Here is a 25,351-nt window from a genome sequence, read left to right as displayed (position 1 = left end):
TCTCTGTTACACCTCTGCTAGGGTTGGCTGGAACTGATGGAAGTGAGAAGGCACCAAATTCAGATTATACAGTAGCTGTGGTAGGACAGCCCAGCCCAGACTGGAAATGTCATCAAACTGGTATTGGGCCTGGTGTTATTGTTTTGTAAGAGAAAGGTTGTCTTCTTTTCTGGTCTGACTCTGAAGTTTGAGCCTTCAGCTTAGTCAGCATTATGATGCTGTGGTCAGAGATGATGGTTTGTCCTGGTTCCAAGAAATCCAGAAGAATCACCCGTTTCTTATCCCAAAAGGCAGCACACATCACTTTGCTTGCTGAGGGCTGCATCTTGAACTTTTTCTTTGATGGGGACTTCACATGTTGCCACTCCATGTACTGCTGTTTTGACTCTGGCACATAGTGGTGATGATGCGATACAGGAAACTGTCACCTTCATCATCATCGCTCAGTAGGTCCAGACAAATTTGCCCATGGTGTTCTTTCTGCTCCTGTGTGAGCACTTGTGGGACCCACTTGGTGCAAACTGAGATGTTCCAACATTGCCATCATTGTTTCTAGTGCACTGAATCTGCTATTCAGCTCTGTGCACAATTCACTGGTCATAATCTACCAGTTTATGTGGATGAGCTGATCAAGATGCTTAATTTCATGGGTGACAGCTGTGCATGGCTATTCAGAATGTGGCTTGTCTTTCACATCACTGTTGCCACTGCTGAAATACATCACCCACCACCTTACTGTTCTCACATCTACTGTTGGTTCATGTAACAAAATATTGGAAGGAAGGTTCATCCTCTACTGCCATCTGACCAATAAACACTGCTGATGTTGTGGGCCAACATAATAAAATAGGAGTCATTACTTTCAGGGCAGCCCTCATTTGTCACTATCACAGGACATCATTATTATTAAAAGTTATTAGTAAAGCAGGCAGTGCAGTCTGTAACACCCAAAGTGAGAGTTACATGCTGTAACTTTTAACTTGGTACAACAGAACACAAAAATACATTAGATGTACATGATTGTCTGGGTCAGTGGTTCCCAAACTCTTAGGGCAATGGGACCACCATTAATGCTAAGATCTTTTTGTGGACCACCACAAACCCTGTATTATCAACAAATGAAAACTCTTCAGTATGGCTCTGCAGACCACCTGTGGACCACTCTTCATAACTTCATGGACCACCAGTGGTCTGAGGACCCCAGTTTGGTATATATCAGCCAAGAGACTGAAGGCTAGAAACATGCCAGAAAAAGCAATGACAGTGTACAATGCCATTATAAAGGCATTAGACATAACTATCCATATGGATAAGAGTTCTGTAAACCACCCACAGCTTTCCATGTGGGAATACAGTTCCAGCCCCTGATTATCTTCTTGCTAATGCCTCCCATATTTTTTGCAGCACATCCTGGGATTTGTTTATATGCATGAGCTTTATGCCACAGCCAGTAGCTACAATTAAGAAATAATTATATGTGGTAGGGCCAGGAGGAAAACTTGGCTACCAGTAAATTTCACAACCGGTGGCTCTCCTACATCTAATAAAATAGTTTAATTGGGCTCCTTGTTTGCCTCATTCTTTAACTAGTTACAGGCCTGAGCCACTTTTTCAAAGTCCCTGAGTCTTGTGGGTCTGTATTTTAAGGCCTGGTTCTCTTCCTCACATAGAGGAGGTGGAGCAGGGAAAAGCAGAGATCCCTAGCCACAAATGACTACTTCAAGACTTGCCCAAATACAGTTTACTTATATGTTTTGGGCATCCTTGAATTCTTGGTTTATGTTTTTAGGTTCATCCAAACTCTAAATACACATCAATCTTTGAATAGCAGATACTTGTTTAATCTGCTGCAGCATACACGTTTACACACATACACACACACAGAGGGTTTATCTGCAGGACAGTGAGGTGCTGTGCAGGATTGCCTTAACTATCTCCCAGTGACCTTGCTGGGGAGTGCACAGCTCTGCACAGAGCTCTGCACAGAAACCTGGAGGACCTTAAGGGCCAGAGCCTTTTTGCTTCTGGTAGTCAGTGTGTACACCAGACAGCAGAGAGGCACATGCTGTCTCTAACCCAACTTGCTCAAATGCCATAAATAGTGTTTCCAGGACCTCATGGAGCAATGTAGGTATACTGTAAGTGGCATATTCTCTACCGTTAGCATGCTTACATGCTTCCTTGGTGCCTTTGGAAAGAAAAAATCACATTCAGTTCTCACTCTGTCACAGAGAGGTAAGTGAACGCCATGAAGCAGCAAAGTCTCCAGTTGGCAACAGGTTTGTTACAAAACGGGAAGTGTGAGGAAGCACAAAGGGAAGATTTCAAGCAGCCAGAAGGGGCAAGTGGGCCTCATTGGATTTCCTTCACCATTGCTAAAGTGAACACTTGCAAATGCACTTGAAGGTTGAGAGGACATTTTATGTAAAACTCATCTTTGGCACTTTCTGATTTGGACTCAGTACACCTCTTTGGACAGTATTTCTGGCCATTTGGGAAGCAAACTACATGCTATCATTTGGATACAGAAAGGTTGGGTCAGCTGCTCTAAATCGCACAGCAAATCAGCAGCGGGGCCAAAAACCAAGCGGAGAATGCTGATTACATGTTCCATGCTCCTGACCCACTGCTGCAAAAGGCATCTTTCACTCAGCCAGACACAGGAGATGGAGGAAGCAAGAGAAGAGAAAGATTAAAAAATCTGGAAAAAAGATTGCGGAGAGGAAGACACTGAATACCTTCCCTGAAAGGCTGTCACACAGGAACAGCGCTCCCAGGCCAAGCCTGAGGAGACAAATTATCTCTTGAGCAACATCAGAGAAGGAAACATAGTTACTTAAAGATTGGACTTGACCCAGTGAGCCAATTCATCTTAGGTTGGTTGTAGCAGAAACTTGCCTTCCTTTTCCATGTCCTTGACTTTTTCTAGAAGAAAAGGAAGTAAAACTGGGCACAGCTCTGCTCTGGGAAGAAAATAAATAAGCCAGCAGCACATGGCTTCTCAAGTTGGAGGAGCTGTGGAGACTTGTTTTCTCACACAAAGATCATGTAGATAAACATAGCCACAGCGTTGATGCTTGCTATTGCCAGTGGCATCCCACCACTATGTATTGCTTTGTCCCCTTAACTGAGATACAAGTGTAACATATATGTGAAATAATCCTAGGATGCTCTGCGGGGAGAAACAAAAAGAGACTGTGTCCTCTTCTGCTTCCAGCGCTCAGAGCCAGCCAGTGGCAGAGTGCTCTGGAAATGCACCTCCACATAGTCCTACACGCACCCTAGGGAGCTGATGGCTTCGGTGTCCTTCTGCAGCTTTGCAGCTCTCCAGGAGATAACTAGCTCTTGTAAGGGCTATACATGTGAGCCAGCATTTATATACTTATTTTTTTCCTGTTTTTCACAGAGTGCTTTTGGAACTGCTGAGAATTGAGGCTATGGGTCTGAAATAACAGGTCTGTTTTTCTCATGATACCTCAGGCCCTGCTTGGAGGAAGTAGGGTAAGACCAGACCTAACCTCATTCCATCCTGGATGCTCCTTCAGGGATTCAAAAATCCTGTGAAATAAGAAAGAAAAAAGAAAGAAAAGAAGAAAAATAAAAGAGAAAGAGAAAGAGGAGGAACCCAGAGACAAAGAAATCCAGCTTTATTTGGGTTTCCCCTAAACACATGTTTCTCAACTGCATAGTGCTTCTCACTGAGATGATATTTCCTCAGATGTCTTATGACTCATAGAGCTACATAAGTGATGTTTGCCATTGGTTGGGGCACTAAGTAGTGCATATTTTGTTTGTCTCTATCCCTTTGCATTCTTCTCCTTATTTAGTTTACCCAGCTGCCTACCAGTAACTCCTTCCATCTCTGACAATGCCCATCGTGACCTTTCAGGATAAGCAGACTTACAAACTAGTTCTTTGCTCTGAATTTATCTCTTTGTTTCAAAGCAACTTTCGGATGCAATAGCCTGCTCTGTTTTGCTAAATGGCCTAATTTAATGCTTGAAAAGACCAAAGCCAAATAAGAGGTACTGATATTGTTTAATGCTTGAAAAGACCAAAACCAAATAAGAGGTACTGATATTGTTCTTAACAATGAAAAGCAAATGATCCCACTTTTTTTCTTTTTCTTTTTCTTTTTCTTTTTCTTTTTCTTTTTCTTTTTCTTTTTCTTTTTCTTTTTCTTTTTCTTTTTCTTTTTCTTTTTCTTTTTCTTTTTCTTTTTCTTTTTCTTTTTCTTTTTCTTTTTCTTTTTTTCATTCTGCCTATAAGTCTGTTATCACTCTTCACTTTCTCATGCAAACTTTTCACATTCTAGTGCATTCAGTAAGCAAATCTGAAGCTGTCGTATTAGTGCATAAAATCATCATACACCCATAAAATAGCACTGGCATCATTCAGTAACAGCACACCCAGTGGTTCAGCTGCTGCAAAACAGAATATTTACTTCTCTACAAGGAAACTGAAGAGCAAAGGCCATCTCTGAGGCTCCTCACAGAGCTCTCTCTTCTAAATAGAGTCACTTCTGGCCCTAAGTCCAACTCTCAATTTGAATAACACGAGTAAGCAGCTGCCCAGGCCCTGCATGATGGCTTCTCTTAGCAACGATTGCTCAACACAACATCATGAAACTGAGCTACACTGAGTGCCCTCACACCAACAGTCCTGTGAAATGCGATGACATTCATTGACACAAATATCTGTCACTCGAGGCAAAACCAGAACATCCAGCTTTACATGACGACATGTGGGACAGCTATGGTGTGATACTTGGGCCAGGCACCTGGCTCTGATAAGAGAGGCCCCACGAGTCCTCATTTAACTTGCAGGGGTCTGAGGACAGACTGTTTGCAGGATCTGAACCAGTGACCTAAAAGTGAAAGGCTCTTTTTCCCATGCTAAAACTACTATTTTTCCCATACATGAGATTTCAGTTTGGCTTCAAATCAACTGCTGCTTTAAAAATAATAATAATAATAATAATATAATTTTTTTTAAAAAAAAGGCATTTTGTTTGAATATTTTGAGGTTTAGAGACATTTTGGCTAAATGCATTGAAAATAAAAATAAAAAACAATCAATATAGTAATTTTTATTTTATTTTATTTTATTTTTTATGATTAAAAAAAAGGAAAGAATCTTGAGGATTCTCCTGATCTTTGTAAGGCAAACTGAGGTGTAGCACCATCCCAAACAGCCACGCAGACCTGAGATCAGAGCATCCTGTTGCACATGCTGCTAAGGTCATGCTTAGCACGTGCTGCTAAGGTCATGCTTACACTAACCTCCTCCTTTGCATTAAAGAGTGCAAACGCTCTTAAGCCCATGTGCTCAAGAGAGACTTTGCAGCTCCTGGGGAGCAAAGCCCCCTTTGCCCACCTAGCAAAGACTCAAGGCAGGTGCAGGGAGAAACCTGCTGCTTGTCACTCACATTTCTCCTCACTCTGAGTCTTACTGTGGGTCTGTGGCCATCCCAGGCAGTATGGAGGACCTTAGGCACTGCTGAGGGCTCAGAGGGAGCAGGAGCTGCCCATCCCTCTGTGCCTTGTACAGGAATAGCAGCAGTGGCCTGGCTCTCCAAGGCTGGGCAGAGGAGTTCAGCACCTCCCACTACTGCCAGGATGGCGTGGTGGCTGGTCAGGGACTCAAAAGCCAAGATTCAGCCCATGCAGCTGCTGTGGTTAAACCATCTTCTTAATTACGCAGGAAAACGTCCCAGAAACCACAATTTACATTGGTTCAGCTCTCCCCTGCCTGAAACCAATGTAAACTGCGCAAGAGGAAATCACAGCTAATAGCAGATTTTGCCTATCTGAAACAGCGTTATCAGGACTGAGGGACATCAGTGGCAGAAATTACAGGCTTCATTTGAAGCAGAGATGGTCACACCTGAGACTTTTCTCAAACTTAATACATTTTTATTTTTTTTTTCATAGCTCTCTTCCTTGTGGTCCAGATTTGCTATGGCTTATTTAGCCAACTAAGAAGCTACTGCTGCTGCTTGTGTTCAGCAGGCTCTGACCATTTCCCTAGTATATGCCTTAATGATTATTTCTATCTTTTTGTTTGTCATGGGAAGCCCTGTTCAGAAAGTGGAACCAAGAACAGATTCTGAGACAGATCAGCTTGCTGCTATGACAACTGCCCTTGCTGCGCAGTGATGTTTAAACCATACAAATCCATCTCTGCAAACGCAGGACAGATTGCTACAGCAGCTGTGCTTTTAAAGACGGTGTGGACTTCTTCCTCTGAGTAGACTGAAAACTACTTTCATCATACGGTTTGGAAAAAATAGCCAAACCTCAGGGATTACTAATGATGGGCAAATAAACTAAAGTTAGCATGCTGGGGAAGGAGTAAACAGTAGCAGTGCTTGAGATCCGACATGGTGACCCAGGCGATGATACTGATCAATGCCTTCCCGGAGGCAGAAAAATTAGAGAGTGTTGAATTAGAGACACCATTTAGTTTAAAATGAATAGAGCCTTAAGCAAAACAGAAGGGAACAACCTTGTAATGTTGTAAAAGGGCTTTTTGTTTGCCCCGTACCATACCTCCTTTCATTGTGCAAGGCTGTTATCATCTTTCATTAGTGGCCCTTTTGGCATTAAGTTTTTCTCCCATGAAACACGCAGATTTTTATGGGCAAAATTGGGACCATTAAGCTAAAATCCTGGATGCGTGGCAATGAAATGTGTATGAGGATAGAAGGTTAAAAGCACATGAGAAACAATTGAATCACTTGGCAAAAAGAATAAGCAAGTAAATATTTTGTGGCTAAATAAATGTCACATTCTTTGAGCCTTCAGGAACATACAAGGAAATAAGGCTACGGTGGGCTTATGAGACCCAGTTTTAATTCCCTGCTAACCCAGATGCAGCAACATGTAGCTCCAGAATGAGGTCTTGTTTTTCCAGCATAAATTGCCTTTACTGAACTATTGGGTGCAGCTGGAACTGAAGTAGGCACAAGCACTAAGCTGGGCAGTGACTGCTGCTCCGTCTGGCACCAGAGATGCTGTAGGATTACCTGCAGTGGGAGCCACCAGCAGCAGGAGTGCAGGGAATGCCCTGAATCCATTCACCCATACTATGAACGCTATGTTACTTGCCTGGAGAGAGGCATCCACATGTACAGACCTCCTTGAATGAAAGAGTGAACCAAACGAGGGCCCCCTCAGCACTCACAGGTGTCCCCACCACCACTCCATGGGACCAGGCTCCCACACTGGCCCCGTTCTTGCTTTGGTTAGAGTGTGTCATTCTGGATCTTGCTTCCCAACAACTGCCTTTGGTTATAGTCACTCCAAATGGGAGTGTAGATAATGTTCAGATCCTGTATCAAACCAAGTCAATGGATTAAAAAACAATGATAATAATCACGAGGTAACCTCATGGTAAGTCACAGAATCACAGAATCACAGAATGACCCGGGTTGGAAGAGACCTCAAGGATCATGTAGTTCCAACCCCCCTGCCTGGCAGGGCCACCAAACATACACATTTACTAGATCAGGTTGCCCAGGGCCCCGTCCAACCTGGTCTTGAACACCTCCAAGGACGAGGCATCCACAACCTCCCTGGGCAGCCTGTTCCAGGGTCTAACCACTCTCCTAGTGAAGAAAACCACTCTCCTAGTGAAGAAGAGCAAAAAGGCTCTGCACAACTGGAGCTCTCTTGCAAAAAGTAGGAAGTCACCAATTCACAGCTCTTTCACCACAGTAAGGCAAGGGGAAACTTGAATTAGGAGACCATCCACTCCTCCCACAGTGCTTCTTACCAGCAGTGGAAAAAGAAAGCAGGTGGAGGGGTATTTCTTACCTACTTGATCCTGGCAAAGAGAATGAAGAAACACCTCCATCTTGAGAAAGAAGCCTGGAGATTTACAAGTGCAAGCAGGAGAACGTGATGCGAAGGATGAGAGAGCAATAGCTCTTACAGGAGTGGGCTTGTACTGATACCTATGGAAACTCAAACATAAAAATGCAGCAGCCAACTCAAGGGAACATCAGTATTAAACTTGTCCTGACAGCTACAAAGGAAGGAATCAGAAAGGCTGCTTGACATTAATTGAATGCAGCCCAAATGAAATCCTAACCAGCAATTCTATACACTCTGTGCTTTCAAGACGTCCAGTTACGCAAAGCTGAAAACAATTATGAGTGAAATTATTTCTGAGACAGAATTTAAACAGGAAAAATGTGAGTGATAATTGGGAACTATTTAAGCATAATTTTCTAAATGCCCCAAAAGGCACATTCTCACATTGCACAAAAGAGGTCAAGTGGAGTTAAAAACAAAAGCAAAACAAAACAAAAAGCACAAGCTGGCTTAGAGAGGAAATTAAATCAGCTTTTGTAAAAACCTCCACAAACAACCCCCCTCCACCACTCTCCCAGCAACAGAATATTAAACAAACCAAAAACACATATATCATAATGAATAAGGAAGGAACTGCTGAAAACAACTCTGTATCAGACCTCAGCGAAGGTAGATGACTGAAATGGGAAGTAACAGGATACGAATGGGAGTGCATGGCCATGAGAATGAAGGTGGGAAGGGGCTTTCTTCCTAAGTATATTAGAGGAGAAAGGCCCCCTAAGCACAGTAGGCTTTCACTCTCATATGTTAAATGTAGAACTGTGAATCATTATAGAAGATTTTAGGAATGTTTCTCCCCTGCCCCCTTTTTGGGGGATGTGTTTGGAGAAAACAGAAGTCCTAGTCCTGTACTATGTTGACTTTGGTGCTGATGAAAGGCAGTAGCAAAAAGGGTATGAAAATCAGACCTGAATAAACAGGCCCACATCACCATGCATCAAGTGTCCCATCTAGGAGACAAGTGCAGTTGGACTTGATGATCTTTAAGATCTTTTCCAACCTGAGCAATACTGTGATTCTATGATTCTATGATTTCCAGCTACTCAAAGCGTTGAGAGGGATACAGGGTTGTAAGAACACTGCAGTTTGGTCAGTTTTCAGAAAGGAAGACCAGGGCAACATAAGGAACTGCAGACTTACCTGCATGACTGAGTGAAGGAGGAATAACAGGATAGCTGTAATGGGGCTTAGTAAGCAAAGAACTGGGAGTAAAGGGGCAGCAGAAAACACATTTATTTGCAACAGGTACATGAGAAATAGCTCTTGTCAAACAAACATACATCTTCCTGTTGAGATTACAAATGTTGTTGGTAAAGGCCATAATGTTGCCACCGTGTACTTAGATCTCCATAAGGATCTTGCAGTTTGGAACTGAAGAAGTTAGAAAAAGTAATGCAACAGCAGAAATTTAGGTTAGTGCACAATGAATATGCTCAAAAATGGCCAGTCAAGGTAGTACTGTTCATTGCCTCTGCAATAGGATCCAGAGGACAGCACATGGAAGGAAAGGAGTGAAGACGTGCTTGTTCTGGCTGCAGACACGAGCCTGTCCCACCAAAGATCCCAAATCAGCCATACTCTGCTCCTGAGGCCTGGAGGATTGTGCTAGGGGAAAAAGATCATCCCAGCTCAGCAGGGCAGGCTGACAGAGATGGTCTGCAAGAGGTCACTCTCCCAGGTGTGAGTACCTCACACTTTCCTGCAGAGTTAGGAACATAGAACTTCAGAACCATAAAGCCCATTGAGTTGGAAGGGACCCTTAAAGGTCATGTATTCCAATTGCCCTGCAATGAAAAAGGACACCTACCGCTAGAGCAGGGTGCTTAGAGCCCTGTCCTGCCTGACCCTGCATGTGTCCAGGGATAGGGCTTCTCTAGGCAGCATGTTTCATTGCCCTCACCACTCCCATTGTAAAAAAACCTTTCCTTATCTCCAGTCTGAATTTCCCCTGTTCTAGTTTGAAACAATTAATTCCTCTTTTCCTCTTGGTATGTTTTGCTGCAGGTTTCTGAACCTCTATGCACCCTACCTACAGCAGCACAAGCTGCGTACTTGTTTACAAGTTGTCCTCTGAACACTTCAGGAGCCCAAAGCAAGCTGTGTAACCTATTCAAGGCCTAAATTGAACCCAGGTTTCTGAAAGGCATTCTAGTGCCAGGTCCCTGGAGCTAGCAGCAGTATCTGGACAGAGCTGGACAGCAAGAGTGGGTCAGCTCAAAGCATCCATCGCCCTTCATTTCCAACTCCCACAGTCTCTGACGTGGCAGGGCCTGGGACCTTGCACATACACATGACCTCCTGGGCTCTGTAGGCTTTCTGCCAGTTCATTTAGCCTCTAAAGTAGTCTGACACCCCAGCCTTGAAGGATCATTGACGTCAGTGCTTATGCTCACTGGAAATGCACTTATTTGCCCTAGAAGAGGCATCCCTAAAGTAACTGCAAAGTCCAGACTCCTGTTCTAACTTGATCCACGGCATTTACAATAACTTCCAAGAAGTCAGTCCATGAGAACAGTGGTTTTAAATTGCTGTGACAGATGGTATGCATTTTGCTCACAGCTGGTTGTATGTTAATATGTTACGTTCATTTGAAAGGATTTGGCCAAACAACAAAGAGAAATGCCACCAGTTTGCTCCGGCCTGGCTGCCGTGCTTTGGGTCAGGCTGAGACATCTGCAGGGAAGGGAGATGGTGTCCTCTCCAAAAATCCTGGGAAAGGGACACAAGTGGTTGGCAGGGCGGATGTGGTGAGCAGAGGTAATATCCTTCCTTTGGCCAGAAAAGAGCAGAAAGCTGGAGAAAATGCCCAGACGGGACAAGGAAGTTGGAAGTTGATGGGGATACCACTTGGCGGTGGCTGCCCTAATCTCCAGCCTGATTGAAAGAACCTGATGGTAAGGACACCATGAGCAGAAGTGAGATTTATTTACAAATCTTCTTAATTTAATCTCAAATTTTCTTGAAGCTTTCTTCTGGCATTTTCTCTTCCAGCAACATCTGGCAGCTTGGTTCACAAGCTCCTTCTGTGTCTGGGCCTGCTGGCTCTCAGCAAGGGCACAGTTCTCCTACAGTGCTGTACATCTCCTGGTCTTCTCATAGTCAACATCATCTGCAGGCAAGACATGAATCTCAGGGCAAGAGCTGTGATTTTATCTGTCCAGACAATCTCTTCTTTGAGCACTCTCATCTCCCCTTTTTACCTGGGCTATCTGGCTGTAATGGCACTTACCTGTAAAAGGCAAGGAGATGGGAAAGGAAGGAGGTTGGGCATCTCTTTGGAAATTCTTCAGACATATTCCCAGACTTAAGTCCTATTCCAGCAAGCAAAGGTCCCTCACTGTGGGAGGTATTTCAAGGAACATTGCTCAATAAACTCTTAATATCCTAAATAATGTCCGATTTAGCTTAAGAAAAAGTTAAATGGGAGACTTGCTTCGTTATATATTTAGAAAAACTACGGTTTTTGGTGTTCTGATTTCATCTATTAACCTCAGAAAAATTTGGTCTTGATTGGAGCGTCACTGCTGAGAACAAAAGAATGAGACTGTCACATGAACTGCCACAAGTCCATGGGGCCGGATGAGATTCACCCGAGAGCTGAGAGAACTGGCAGAGGTGATAGCCAAGCTGCCTTCCATCATCTATCAGTACTCCTTGTTGACTGGTGAGGTCCCAGAAGATGAGAGGCTTGCCAAAGTGACTCCCATCTACAAGAAGGGTTGTAAGGAGGACCCGGGTAACTACAGGCCTGTTAACCTGACCTCAGTGCCAGGGAAGGTTATGGAGTAGATTGTCTTGATGGAAATCACACAGAAAGTGAGGGACAAGCGGGTTATCAGGCCCAGCCAGCATGTGTTCATGAATGGCAGGTCCTGCTTAACCAACCTGATCTTGTAGGTCTTTTCCAACTTTGGTGATGTTGTGATGCTGTGATTCTGTGAGTTGCTCCTTGATTTGTCATGCCTTGTTTTCATCTTCTACTTTTTATACATTAGCTTTATTGATGTGTTTGGACAGATTTAACACAATGGGTAAAAAGAAAAAACTGAGATCTATGGGTAAAATAAAGTGGTCTACAAATAGGTGCAAGGTTGGTATTCTTATCTTTGGCCTTGACACTACAAATCTATTTGCAAGTTTAATTCTTCTCGCTCTACCTGCTTAAATGTTACATATGTATTTTATCTTTTACTTCATTACATCATTTAATTCATGTTTAATTCATTATTTAAAGACCACTTAAGAACTATTTTGAGTGTTATGCTTAGTGTTTACATATCTTCCCATGGCTCCACATTTAAAATTTCATCAATACTGAGAAGAAATCTGTTGAGATGAACGTACCACGTTGACTAGAACAGACTTTGAAAGGCATGGGCAAGTTAAGTGTCTATTTTTAGGATACTTAAGCAGGTACTTTATTAAGCTTTGGAGCTTCTGATCTAAAACCAACACCAGAACAAACACTACATTAGTCAACAGCTCATATCAAGACAGCAGTCAAAATGCCAAAATCTATTTTCTTTTTTCCCTGTTCCTCCAGACCTTCCAGAAAAACTGTTCACAACATCCTGGAAAGCCTCTGGCCAAGGAACTTTATCTTACCAAAATACAAGGCCATTTTTACATTGTTCATTGTTTATGATAGCAAACAACAACATTCAAAGATTGCTTTGTTTGTTTTTACTCAAAGTTCACTACCTGATAGGACATGAAATACTAAGCCCTTATTTCGGGGCCTTTAATCACTGCTGTTTTGCAGATGCACTTAGAGATATGTCATTATTTTCTTTTAAAGCTCTTTTGCACAACCCAAGAATTTAAGAATTTGCCATAGTTTGTAATACTTAAAAACAAGAAAATAAACAAACAATAAGCTCCCCAGAGCCCTGAATTTTGAAATAAACTCAAGCTAATGGAGCAAACAATTACTATTCCAGCATGCAGAGCTCACACAGAAATGCAATGGGCAGGAAAATTTATACATGTAATTTGCAGATGACAGACATAATACTTACTTATAAAGATCAAGGTTGTTTGCAACCATACATTACCATTTCTGGAAAATCAATCTACATTATTTTTAGTACAGGTTAGGAACTGAGAGTAATGATTGAGTGATTTGCCAAGGACATGGTCAGACAGACTTGGACAAGTGGAAACTATGAATTCTTTCCAAAAAGAACATGTATCATAGTCACAGCTGGTATCACAATGTGGGAGCTCGATCCTGCGACTCATGGTGTAAGAGACCAAGTGAGTTTTAAAGCCTCCTATTGCAGTGTAACAGGAGTTATCCTCAGGTGGGCATTAGTTAAATCTTGCACCTACAGCAGCAATGCAGTAGGACATAGTACTTTACACTTGGAAAGTGCAGTGTAACTCTGTGCAGCACTCCCAACCCTCTTGCAGAAGTACATAAGAGAATTACTCTACTTTGCAGGGGAGCAGGCAGACACAGCACTCTACAAGTTCCTGAAGGGAGGTTGTGATGAGGAGTGGCTTGGCCTCTTCTCCCAGGCAACAAACAGGACCCGAGGAAATGGCTGCAAGTTGTATCAGATGAGGTTTAGACTGGACATAAGAAGGAACTTTTTCTCTCAGAGAGTGGTCAGGCACTGGAATGGCTGCCCATGGAGGTGGTAGAGCCACCATCACCGGCAGTGTCCAAGAGGCGTCTGTATGAGGAGCTTTGAGATATGGTTTAGTGGCTTTCTGTAGGTATGGTAAAGGGAGAATGGCTGGACTAGATGTAAGTCCCTTCCAACCTTGTGATTCTACGATACTATGATAACATACCCATTGCCTCAGGTACAATAGCCCAGTATTTCACTCAGGAGTTGTTCTGCAAAGGGACAGTGTCTACACAAAAGCAGAAAACAGTGCAGACACAGAAGAGTTTTCTCCTTTGCTGGCATCCTGCTTTATCTAGAAAAACACAACTTTTTAAAAACACTTCCCACAGATCCTCTTCTTTCTCCAGCTACGAAGTTTGTCCAGGCAGCTTACACACCAAAGACGTGGTCCCTGCTGCCTTTCAGCCCCATCCATGATACACTCAGAATCCAGCTGTGGTCCCAGCACACACCAGATGTGCTGTGCTTATCCTGTGCATTTGCTCTGAGGCCCTGCGATGCCCAAGGGTGATGCATGCTCACAGCAGCCAGGACTCCTGGGGCAGGAATGATCCCTGGGTGCACCACAGACACTGATTCCCACTGCACCCACCCATGTCCCCGGCTGAATTGCAGAACACCTCCCTGGAAACAAATGGTATCAGAGAAACAACATCACCAGATCTTCCTGTTAACTTAACCAGCCTTCAGGACTCCAGGGTTTTGGATAACTAGCCAGGCTAGAAAGAAGTAGCTGTTATTTATTATAATTCAATTTATTCTTCTGTAGCAGTTAGTGTTCATCTATTCTAGCAATAAAATATGTCGTTCAGAATGAAACACTCATATTTCCTAGAAAGGTCTGGCACTCTGAAATTCTTTTTTGTTGGGAAGGAACTTCTTGGAAGTGATTTACACTTATATTTATTAACTTGTACGGATTGGGTAACCAGGAGAATCCCAAGTTTTGACCACATATAAGACACAGTGTAAAACTAACCTCCTTCTTCCCTCAATAAATGTGGTTAGTAAATGTCTTGGCAAACCTCTGCTTGGGCAGGGTGGATAAAAAGTAATTAGCCATGGAGAGTCACAATCTGGAGATAATGCAGTATAAGATCAAGATGAAAGGCAGGAAGAGATTAAGCACCTTTCAGAGGGAAATACTGCTTTTCATATTGCAAATAGGGTGTATCAAAGAAAACACAAATCAATCACATAGGAGCTTTTCCATTCAAATGTTAAGCATAGCTTGAAGAAGAGCTCCCACACATTCTAATGCATGCAGCAGAGTGCTGCAAATACTGCTCCTCCCATTCCTGCAGCCCTACAGAAATACCTGCTGACACTGGAAAGGCACAGGAGCTGATTGAGAACAATGACTAAAATGAGCAGTGGGTGGTGCAGTGAGAGGATCTTCAGCTGGAAACAAGGTGTGAAAAAATGAGGAAAGTGTTGGGTGTAAGAAAATGATTCCCAACAAGGAGTGCAGTGGGGAAGGGCTGCTAATGAACTAGTTGAACCCTTGTGTCAAGTAAGAACGCACAGCAGGGAACATTTGCACAGGCAAGAATAAGATGATCTAACAGGGACTTTCCACGAGTAGTGTCTGGTACAGCAGAACAGCCTGAAACTTCATCTCATCAGCCCCACCTCTCCTCAAGACAAGTTACTTCCTTTCATAAAAGAGGCGTGCATAGGACATATAGAAGCCAAAACATACCCTGCGGTGTTTGCATCTTCTGCCTCTTCCTGACAAGTCGGTCTGTGATCCATCAGTTCATACACGTCCATTTGCAGATGTCCTCTCCCCAAGCAGAGTTCTGGGCAGCCTGTCACTCCTATTTGTGACCCCTGTTGGACCCAGATTTTTCAGATCTTTTTTGTTTGAAACAGGTCCACAGATACAAAGGCTGTGGAAGGGAGGAGCTTGCACAAATGGCGTGATCTCATTACTGGGCAGAACTACCTTGGCACTCTCAAGAGGAATAAGTTTTTCACTCAAAGAGTGTTGCCAGCAGTGTCCTCAAACTCTGACATTACCTGGACGTAGGCAGTTTCTGAAATGCTTTGCTGAACACAGAACTCAGCAAAGCCAGAGCTCTGCTTTCACCGTTTATGAACAAGGAATTAATCCCACTGGAGTCAATGAAAACTGCCAGCAACACTGAAAATCAAGTAGTGTGTCTACTTGAGTAAACAGGTAGCCAGGCAACTTCCTTAAACTCTGTAAAGTAATGATTTCCTTGTAAGCAAAGTCCTCATGCTTTTGTCTGAAGTTCTCTTAGGCTACAGTTATAAGGCAAGATAGGAAGAAAACTGGGAACTTCCCCATTGCAGTTGAGGAAACAGTTGGGTATAGGGGTCCACTCTACAGATGTAGTCATTTTCACTTGTCATGAACTGCAGCAGAGATTTACTTTGGTAGCAGCTGGCAGTTCCCATGGCTTTGCACCCAGTTACTACCCTGGAGAGCAGCCCTGGGATGAGGGGCTGGGAGCTGGGCTAAGCTGGGAGCACAAAGAAGACAAGGTCTGTCTCCAGCCTCCTCGTGGGAGGCACCACAGTAGCTCTCTGAACTGGCAGGAGACTTGGTCCAAAAGAAACCCAACTTTGAGCATATTGGTGATCTGGACTGAGAAATGCTCAATCGGATGAGGACTGGAACCAGAACAACACCGCTAGGAGATAAGGAGAGGTCGCTAAAGAAGTTGGTAAGACCACAGGTTTGGGGAGCAGTGAGACCTTGTCAGGCTCAGCTGTCTTAAAGCACCTACAGGACAAGCCCACACCCAGATGGGTAACTGGATTCATTTGAACCATTAGTAAAGGTGAATTAAAATAATCAGGATGCCTTGTGCTGGAAGCAGCTGAAGGCTGGGGAGAATCATTTCTCCTCAGTCCATCTGTTCCAGATGAAAGTATGCCTAGTCCAATTTAACCCCTCCATCACCAACTACCACTCTTCTTGGTTGTCTAATGGGGTATATCCTCTGTTTAGACAGCTCAGTGAAGTCATATGTAACTCCAGGTGGAGTGGGTTACTAATTTAATTCTGTAGGCAGTGAGGAAGCAATGGTCCTTGTTGGGAGAGGAAGAAATCATTTCTTCACCCAGCTCAGTGCAGTTGAAAGAGTCCATGTCAAGAGCCCGGGAACATCACACAACCCACTTCTGCATTGCCAGAAAATACAGCCTTCTGCTGGAGGTGGTGACTTGTTAAGCCATTCCAGAAAGTCCCACAGGAATATATCCTTAGGCAAAAAACAACACTAAATTATGTGGGGACGGACTAAGTGGCTGCTGGAGAAAGATTATCTTTTTGCGAGCTTTATTTACTGGAGTACATTTAATTATGAGAAAGGGAAATACAATCCTCTCTATGACTAAAACTAGAATTAAGCAAAAGTACCCAGGGCATAAAATGTAGGCATGTGTTCTCATAAATCTAAATCCATAAAATAAATACAAATATTAAACAATCCCTTTTTCCAGGAACTGGTTGCAATAGTTACGTGTCATTTCAGAAGAGATGTGCTTGCAGATTTAAAAAAAATACTCTTTGGAAGAGAGTGGGTGTATTATTTAAATACCAGAAAGGAAGGAGAGCTTGTTAAGATAAGAATGATGTTGACAGAAAAGGGTTAAGAAGGTATAATCTGACCACAAACACATTTAGGCCTGTCATTTTTTGTCCTTACTTTCTGAATCTAGCTTCCAGTTAGAGCGTGAAGCCAACACCATCCTCTCTCCAACTCATTGCAGGTCTTGCTAGCAGCTTTCCTGCACCATTTTCCTTCAGCGTTCAATTTGGGATGCAAGTAATCAGGAAAATTCTCACTTCTGAAAGTTCAGTGGGGGGAATGTACTGGGAAGAGCCGAGGTTCCTGGTCCTGCTCTGCAAGTCACTCTGTGCAGTGACTCCAGTGCTTCTGATGGCTCAGCATTTCTAGTTATGTGATGTAGACCACAAACAGCCGTGATGTCAGGGGTGTTAGTCCAGCTGTGCAGCTGTTCCCCTCTTTAGTCATACAGCAGGACACAACACAACTGTTAAGTTAAAGGCAAAACCAAAGGGGCTATTACTCCTCTGTTCCTTCCCCATCTCTACTTCACCTTATCTTACTCCCTCTTAAACCTGCTCCAGGTAGCTGACACTTTTGCTTATCTTGTACAAGGAAACACTTTAAATAAACAACTTACTTCCCATGAAATAGACAGAACAAACTTCCCACAGAATCTTTTCTTCAAATTCACAACAACATGAACATTAAGCACACCAAAACTCTCTGAATCATGGAATTGCAGAGTTTGGAAGGAGATCATTAAGTCCAGCCCCCCGCCAAAGCAGGTTCCCTATAGTAGTTTGCACAGGTAGGTATCCAGCTGGGTCTTGAATATCTCCATAGAAGGAGACTCTACGGCCCCTCTGGGCAACGTGTTCCGGTGGTCCATCACTCCTAGTACAAAGGCCAATGGGAATGAGACGCAACAAAGTCATCCCTAGACACCCAATGGACCATCTGAACCTCACAACAAATACTCCATGAGTAAAGTTTAGAACTAGATTAAGGACTGTGTCAGATTTGGGGTAACAACCAGAATAGCTCATGACTTTGACCACAGGAGGGCTCCCAGGTTTCATGAATGCATATGGAAGCCTTTGTAAAAGGCTAGAAATGGATCAAGCATGGAAGATGAAAGTCTTGGAGCTGCATCCTTAGCTCAGACAGGATGCCTGCTAATCAGATTGAACATCTCAGTGTAATGGTTTTCTTCTTCAGATAGCAACACCATCACTTTCCTTGTCAGCATCTTACGATGCCTAACCACCTGCTGCATGAAGAAATTCTGATATATAATTTAAGTCTCCTGTGGTGCATTTTGAGGCTGGTTCCTCATACCTTTTATTTCTACTGTTTTCCTTCATGTGCATCTGGGGAATGGATTACGGAATTCAGACAGAGGGAGTATGCAGGGATTAGCATTCAATGCTGTTTAGTGTCTGATTAAGAGAGAGGGGTAGGGACAAGTGTTCATGCGGTTGCATGATAGGGAACGAAGAGAAAGGTACAGTTGCTACTGACTGAAGTTTTCCAGAGAGAGAGAGAGAAGATACAAAACATGTTGAAGGTCCAGGAGATGCTGGCAGATGAGTATGGGAGCTGGAGAAGATTTATTTGGCAGGTTTATGAAGTCCCTGTCGCCCCTGTATCCATCCTCTTCATATAGATCCATTCTTTACACACAATGGATGAAATAGCTCCCTTCTTTCTGCATGGGGCCAGGAAACAGAAAACTTCTCAGGAAAACATCCCCTGGCAAAGGATTTCCTCCTTTTCTGTTGAGAGTTTATGATAACAATCCCGCTTCTTTTCTAGTAAATTCCAGTTTTAGGGTCAATCAGTTACAGCAGTGCTAATCCACAATTACTCATTTTGCCTGCTTATCTCTCTCCATGGTGAAACCCACAGTATTTAGAAAACAGTGGGGAAAGGTAAGGATCCAGAACGTCAGCGCACATACAGTGGATGCTAATAGCAGGGCAGAGATTTTTCTTTATGAGGGAAGGTCTAAATAGGTTACAAACCAAACTTCTGATTTGTGAAGGCCAAGAAAGCTGTGGTTTCACTCACCGCAGCTGACTGCAGCTATGCTGCTTTTTATGTCAACATACATTTTAGTAAATGTTAGCTTGTACTCTGTAGTGATGGACTGTTTGCAGTAACCTTGGGAATAGTGCTCTTATCTCATATTTACACAACAAGTGCAAAGAAACGAGATTAGGTATTTTTCCACAATGTTGAAAATGTCTTTTTGGTTGGGTTGTTTGTTGTTTTTTTTCCCTCCTTTCTTAAACAAGGACTGAACTTTAAACATTTCCAACATGCTTGGCCCCACTTGGAAGATGTGCTGCTAATGTGGCACCAATCGTTTGCTGGCAAGTACCACCCTGACCAGGGAATACTCATACAAGCTCGAGTGTGCCTGGTGTCTCAGGTCAAGTGCAACAACTGCACAGGACTGCAACAAGGGAAATGGAGAGTCACAGAAAGGACTTTTCTGATGAGCAGCATCTCCTCCGTCTCCCACACAGAGCAGCTGAACAAAGCTGAACAGCTCTGTAACACCAATTTAAAGTTAATAAAAGACACTTGAGGGGGATGTGAGACACCAGGTGAACATCAGCTCCAGCTGCTTCAGGTTTGTGTCCTACAGGTGAGATCTTCACAACAGATCACTCTGTCCTCACGTTGTGTCCTTTGCTATGGTTTTGCCATCTTAACCATATCATGCCATAGGTCAGGTCACCTGGCTTGCTTTCAGTGCTTATCTATCACTGATTTTAATTTTGTTCTGGCATGTGATTGTGTAAAAGGAGTTAGAAAAAAGTAAGTTTCTCTCAGTAGGGATGTTCCAGTTGTGTAACCACCTCCAGAGGATTTTTCCCAGAGCAAAAGAACCTTGTTAGGCGTGCAGGACACTTACAGTTTTTTGTTGCTCCGACAATTGCTCAACTGAACTGCTTCCAACTCCTTAAACATGCCTCGCATTTACATCACCAATTGCAAACAGTAATTACCCAAACCCTCAAAACTGGTGTTTGCCTGACAGACAAACTCAGTACTTGTTCTCCTCAGCGGACCTCTTCCAGAAGCCAAAGTAATATCAAGAAAGGAAACATGCAACAGAAACAAACAGCGTTTCAGATATTCAAAACACTCCAACATGAATGGAAAGCAGAGGGGTTCCTTCCTACATGCTGCCCTCAGCTAACATCTACCACAATGAAAACAAAAGGGAAATTACAAGTTTGCTCTAAGAAGTCTGTTGTTCCTTCAGAGCCCGTGCTGCTTAAAGGGATTTACAAGGCTTTAGCTTTGCACTGGGGCTTTTGTGTTGATCAGACGTCTTTCAACAGGAAAAAAAGAACATGCAATTCACAAAGGTCACCGCAAACATTCCCCAGCTCAGCGACTTCTGCCAGCATGGGGAAATGAAACAGCAATTCCATACAGCAGCACGGGGCTGAAGAGAAGCGAGGAGAACAGAAGTAAATTCCCAGTATTTATTCTCACAGCAAGAAACTGAATTTCAAACCAACAATAAAACATTTCCCTACACACTAAACATTCTTCCGTATATCTGAGAGCCGCTCTCCCAAAAACCATCAGTAATGGTGTTTCAAGAGCAAGTTTCTCTAAGCACATAGGGGGAAAAAAGCATCTTTCAGAGCTTAAACATTCTGTTGTGATAAATGTCGAGTGTCCTTCTCTGGAGATATTCAAGACCCGCCTGGACGCCTACCTGTGTGATGTGGTGTAGGGAACCTCCTTTGGCAGGGGGTTTGGACTCAATGATCTCTAGAGGTCCCTTCCAACCCCTACAATTCTGTGATTCTGGGAGCAAATAATGGGATGACATCATTTGCAATAGGAATAACAAATAAACAAAAAAAGCAACCAATGAATGCCAAAGCAACGTAGCAGTGGTGGTCTTTGGTTTAGTTTATGGACCAGTTCTTTTATCACTGCTAAAGTCGGTGTTGAAGAAATTAAATCCTAACTGAAGACTGTTTTAAATCCAGAGGAAATACTCTTTGTATCAGACATAAGAATGTAAAGTTTATTATGGCAGGAGACCTTGCCAAAAGCTTACAGAAAAAAATATTTCTGTGCTACCAGACAACCACAAGAGACAACTTTTAAATTGCAAGGATAGGATGTTTCCCAATTGTTCATATCAGAATTTCCATCCTAACATTTTGAGGGGATTTAAAAGCTTTCATATTTCGAGCATTTCTAATTGAAACAGAATTTGGCACATGGAACAATAAAACTGTCTACTGGTAAGAGGAATCAAATCATGATGATGATCATCAGTGTTAACATGATTAATTCCAGTCTCTTAGTTGGATGCTACAGGGATGTAAGCTGTGAAAATTGTGGCAGATTAATTTTACTTAGGAGAACTGACTGTTCATCTGTGAACGTGGCCAAGATGCTTCCCACCTCTTCCCTTCTACGTTTGCAACCTTCAAAGAGAAAATGGAGGACTGTGGAGCAAAAAGGGAACTCTGAAACCCCCAGAGATGGCTTTGTAACACAGCTACCACTTGTTTCAGCCTTCACTGCTTTTCCAAATTCCTCAACAGGTATTCTACATGATAACTGATCTTTTACATCTTCTAATACACTAACATCAATGCAAGTCTTTAATAATGCTCCATACTATGTGCCTTGTATAAAAAAACTATCCAAGCCAAATCAGGCTATTATCTAGAAATCAGTATGCAAGTGATTCTTCCACTGCCTTGGGACTGTGCCATCAGTGTCATGTGCAGGGGCTTGTCAGGATTATGAGGCTGACTGTACAGAAGCAGCCAACAGAGACTTGGCCTGCTTGACCACCTGATGGTTGTAAATCACATGCGCTGTATGGTGTTCACATTAAGAGAAGTTATATATGCGCAATCAAGCCAAGGAAGTTCCTCTGAGAATGGGGGTTGGCATTAGGGCTTGGACTCAGTCTCAGCTTAGGAGAAAGCTGCACATTATGAATATTAGAGCGTGATACAGGAAATCAGACTTTCTTCTCCTCCTGGTTGCTGGATTTTTGGCAATGATGTCTCTTCCTTCAATGTCTGCCTTATTGCAGCTCCCATCAAAGTCAAAGCAAAAGGCAATGGAGCGGGTATACCCAGGAACCAGCACTGGGGGAGAAGGGATATGATGCAGCCTTATGGGTAACAGCAGATACTATCAGCTCATGTCCTTCCCACGAGCTCCAGAGCAGGGCTAATTGTCACCAGGTGTGGGGTGCTCCTGGTGAACTTAGGATACCAGCCTACCTCCTCTCCTAGCTCTGTCACTGAAGCAGAACCTAATCAGCAGTTACTACTGCAGGTGCCATTATAGACTCTCACTGCTAAGCCCCAGGGCAGGACATCTGAGCCCCTTGTCATTCATCTGACCAGAAAACTTAAGCTCTTGAGAAGGGTGAGTATGAAAGATGTAGCAGCATACAGGTGCTACCAAGTCCCTCTGAAAGTCCCTGTGAAAGGAAACCAAAAGACATTAAAAAAACTGAATGTGTGGTTTATTATATTTAAGATGATATTTGTCTATAGGGTTTAAATATGTCTGTCACATAGTCAACAGTAAATGAATGTAATTTTACATGTTCAGTATTTTGATACACAGCACAGGACTAAAACTGTGGTAAAGGAGCATGGGAAATTAATATTTCCTCGATTCACGTATCAGATTCTGCAGCACCAGAGAAAAGCTTGGAGTAAGGACTTACTTAAGCTGCAGTATTACAAGCGCTACTAAATAAACCAAAAGGCATACCTATATTAAACATTAGAGAAACAAAACAAGTGACACAAGGGTTTAATATTTAAGATTTGATACAAGATTAAAATACTAATATTTTTAATGTCCTGGTTTCAAATTAATAAATATAAAAACAATATAAAAATATACACCAGTTGATAAAAGAATGCACTGAGCAAGGTTAGAAAGCTAAATTTCACTTTCAAACGTATGCAGGTATGTCTTTAGGGAGAGGATTTCTGTGTAGCTGCGACTGGTCTTTCGGAAGAAGTCCAAGCTTGTGAGCTGCTCAATGTCCCGCACCCGCGCAGTGTGCATCTTAAGAAGATCTTCAACCCACTTTGATTCATCTTCCAGGCTCTGAAATGAACCAACCAACCAAACAAACAAAAAGGTTTATAACTTTTCACATATAAAGTTAACTCTGAAAGTAAAGGTAGCTTTTCTAGGCTTTAGGGCAATTGACGAGGACTACAGTCATCTGGAAAAGCTGATCCTATGCTGTTGGTATTTCAGAGCAGGCATACGCCTTTAGAAAATTCATTGGTTACCATATAAAACAACATCGTCACAGAAGGAGCTCCATATCAACCAATCAGCTGTTCTGTATCACCAGAACCCAAACTCTAGCACGTGTACCCTGCTTTTAAACATCATTCTCATCTGATTAGAAACTCAGCTGGGGGAAGGCCTCCCTGAAAGCAGCCCTGCGGAGATGGACTTTGGGGGTCCTGGTGGATGAGAAGCTGGACATGAGCCAGCAGTGTGTGCTTGCAGCCTGGAAGGCCAACTGTGTTCTGGGCTGCATTAAAAGAGGAGCAGCCAGCAGGTACAGGGAGGTGATTGTCCCCCTCTGCTTGGTTCTTTTGAGGTCCCAACTGCAGTGCTGTGTCCAGGCCTTGGACCCCCAGTACAGGAAGTACATGGAGCTCTTGGAGCGGGTCCAGAGGAGGGCCACTAAGATGATCAGAGGGCTGGAGCATCTCTCCTGTCAGGAAAGGTTGAGGGAACTGGGCTTGTTTAGCTTAGAGAAGAGAAGGCTCCAGGGAGACCTCATTATGGCTTTCCAGTACTTGACGGGAGCGTATAAACAGGAGCAGGAATGGCTGTTTATGAGGGTGGATGGTGATGGGATAAAGGGGAATGGTTTTAAACTGAGACAGGGAAGGCTTAGATTAGAGATTAGGAGTGGTGACACACTGGAACAGGTTGACCAAGGAGGTTGTGGATGCCCCATCCCTGAGTTGGCCACATCAATACCTTACACAATTGGGACTGCACCTTTTATTGGTAGCTGTAAAATATTGCTATTAGGACATACATATTAGTCACAGATAGATTGAAAAAAACAAAAACAGAAATAAAAAAACCAAACAAACAAACCCAAAAACCAAATAAAGAAAAGGAAAAAAAGCCTTTCACTAGACATTTGCCAATATGAAAAACAATCAGGAAGGGGTTGCTGCCAGAGTGACGAGGTTGGACTGTGTGGGTGTAACTTCCCTTAGGGAACTGCTTCAAGAGACACAGGCAGTCACCACATCAGCTCCCTGCTGCACACCTTACACCAGATCCAGCATATGTTGGAACCATCTATAACCTAATTTATCTCACTTAAAAAAATCAGAAATTTGCCTTGCAAAACCCTGCAGTTACAGGCTGTTTGAGTGTGTTGAACCAGCCCCGTGCCATGTTCCAGGCACCCCTGGGGACATGGTGAGCAACACACAAAAGTACAGAGCAAATAGGACTTTTCCCCCTCTGTCCTTGCACGCTGGCACATCTGGGGACGTGCAATAGGAACAGAGGAGTTTAGCCTCAGCTTGAGGCTCGTGTGTGTGGCCTAGAAATCTAGCTGATAAAATTTGTCTTTCTGGTCTTACTCCAAGTGAGCTTCTGAATGCCTCAGGGGATGGCTCCCTCCAAAATACACCCTCACACTAAGCTACAGTCGTGCCAGAGCCTACCCAAAACAGAAGATGTCCCACAGACCAGTCTATGGGTCACTCTGTAAAGCCCAGGAGAGAGAGCTTGATGGTTTGCACAGAGAGAACACAAAGTACTCTTTAAGTCACAGCCAGCTGCTCTAAAGCAAATGTCCGTTTGTCAACAAATGACATTTGCTCATTTGTTTTGAAGCTTTTCAGCTCCAAACCCACATTCCTCTCCACACTGGTAGCATGGCCCAAAACTGTGACTGGAACATGAAATAAAGATCCAGACTGAGAGGGAAAAGAAAGGAACATGCCCTGCTCTTTCTCCTCCACCTGTGGTGCTGTGCTCCAGGAAAACCCAACATACATGGGAACAAAAAAGCCCTGTCCAGCCATTCACATTGCTACTCTGCAAACAGGCCTCAACGAGGCTAAATGTGACATTTCTCTCATCTTCCAGCCTTCTTCTGAACAACAAATCTGCACTGGACAGAGCTCACAGGTCTGTCGGCTTTGTTTCAAACCATGTCCAGTGGCACAGCATTTCTATGAGCCTAGAAGATCAGTCAACTGGTCCACACTAATTT

The 25,351-nt window shown here is 43.3% G+C and overlaps 1 protein-coding gene and 1 long non-coding RNA gene across 17 annotated transcripts in view; both read right to left on the bottom strand.

Annotated features, from left to right (window-relative positions):
- Positions 1 to 15,400, bottom strand: part of LOC107310513 (uncharacterized) — a 40,529-nt gene extending 25,129 nt beyond the window's left edge. Inside the window, exon 1 of the long non-coding RNA XR_014943308.1 lies at positions 15,216 to 15,400. This is a non-coding gene — a long non-coding RNA (uncharacterized LOC107310513). The remainder of the gene's footprint in view (positions 1 to 15,215) is intronic.
- Positions 15,401 to 22,574: 7,174 nt separating this feature from the next.
- The window catches only part of ENPP2 (ectonucleotide pyrophosphatase/phosphodiesterase 2), a 65,879-nt gene continuing 63,102 nt past the window's right edge, over positions 22,575 to 25,351 (bottom strand). For all 16 annotated transcript variants that reach the window (XM_085539377.1, XM_085539369.1, XM_085539370.1 and 13 more), the window contains one exon: positions 22,575 to 23,190. In XM_085539377.1, the coding sequence (XP_085395503.1) occupies positions 23,020 to 23,190 (171 nt within the window). In that variant the 3' untranslated portion in view covers positions 22,575 to 23,019. The remainder of the gene's footprint in view (positions 23,191 to 25,351) is intronic.

Source organism: Coturnix japonica, chromosome 2 (genome assembly GCF_054131305.1).
Source record: "Coturnix japonica strain WE chromosome 2, WE-NBRP24, whole genome shotgun sequence".
In the NCBI taxonomy this organism is placed as follows: Eukaryota; Metazoa; Chordata; class Aves; order Galliformes; family Phasianidae; genus Coturnix; species Coturnix japonica.
The sequence above is the reverse complement of the archived record's forward strand: the minus strand, read 5'-3'. Positions and strand labels throughout refer to the sequence as shown.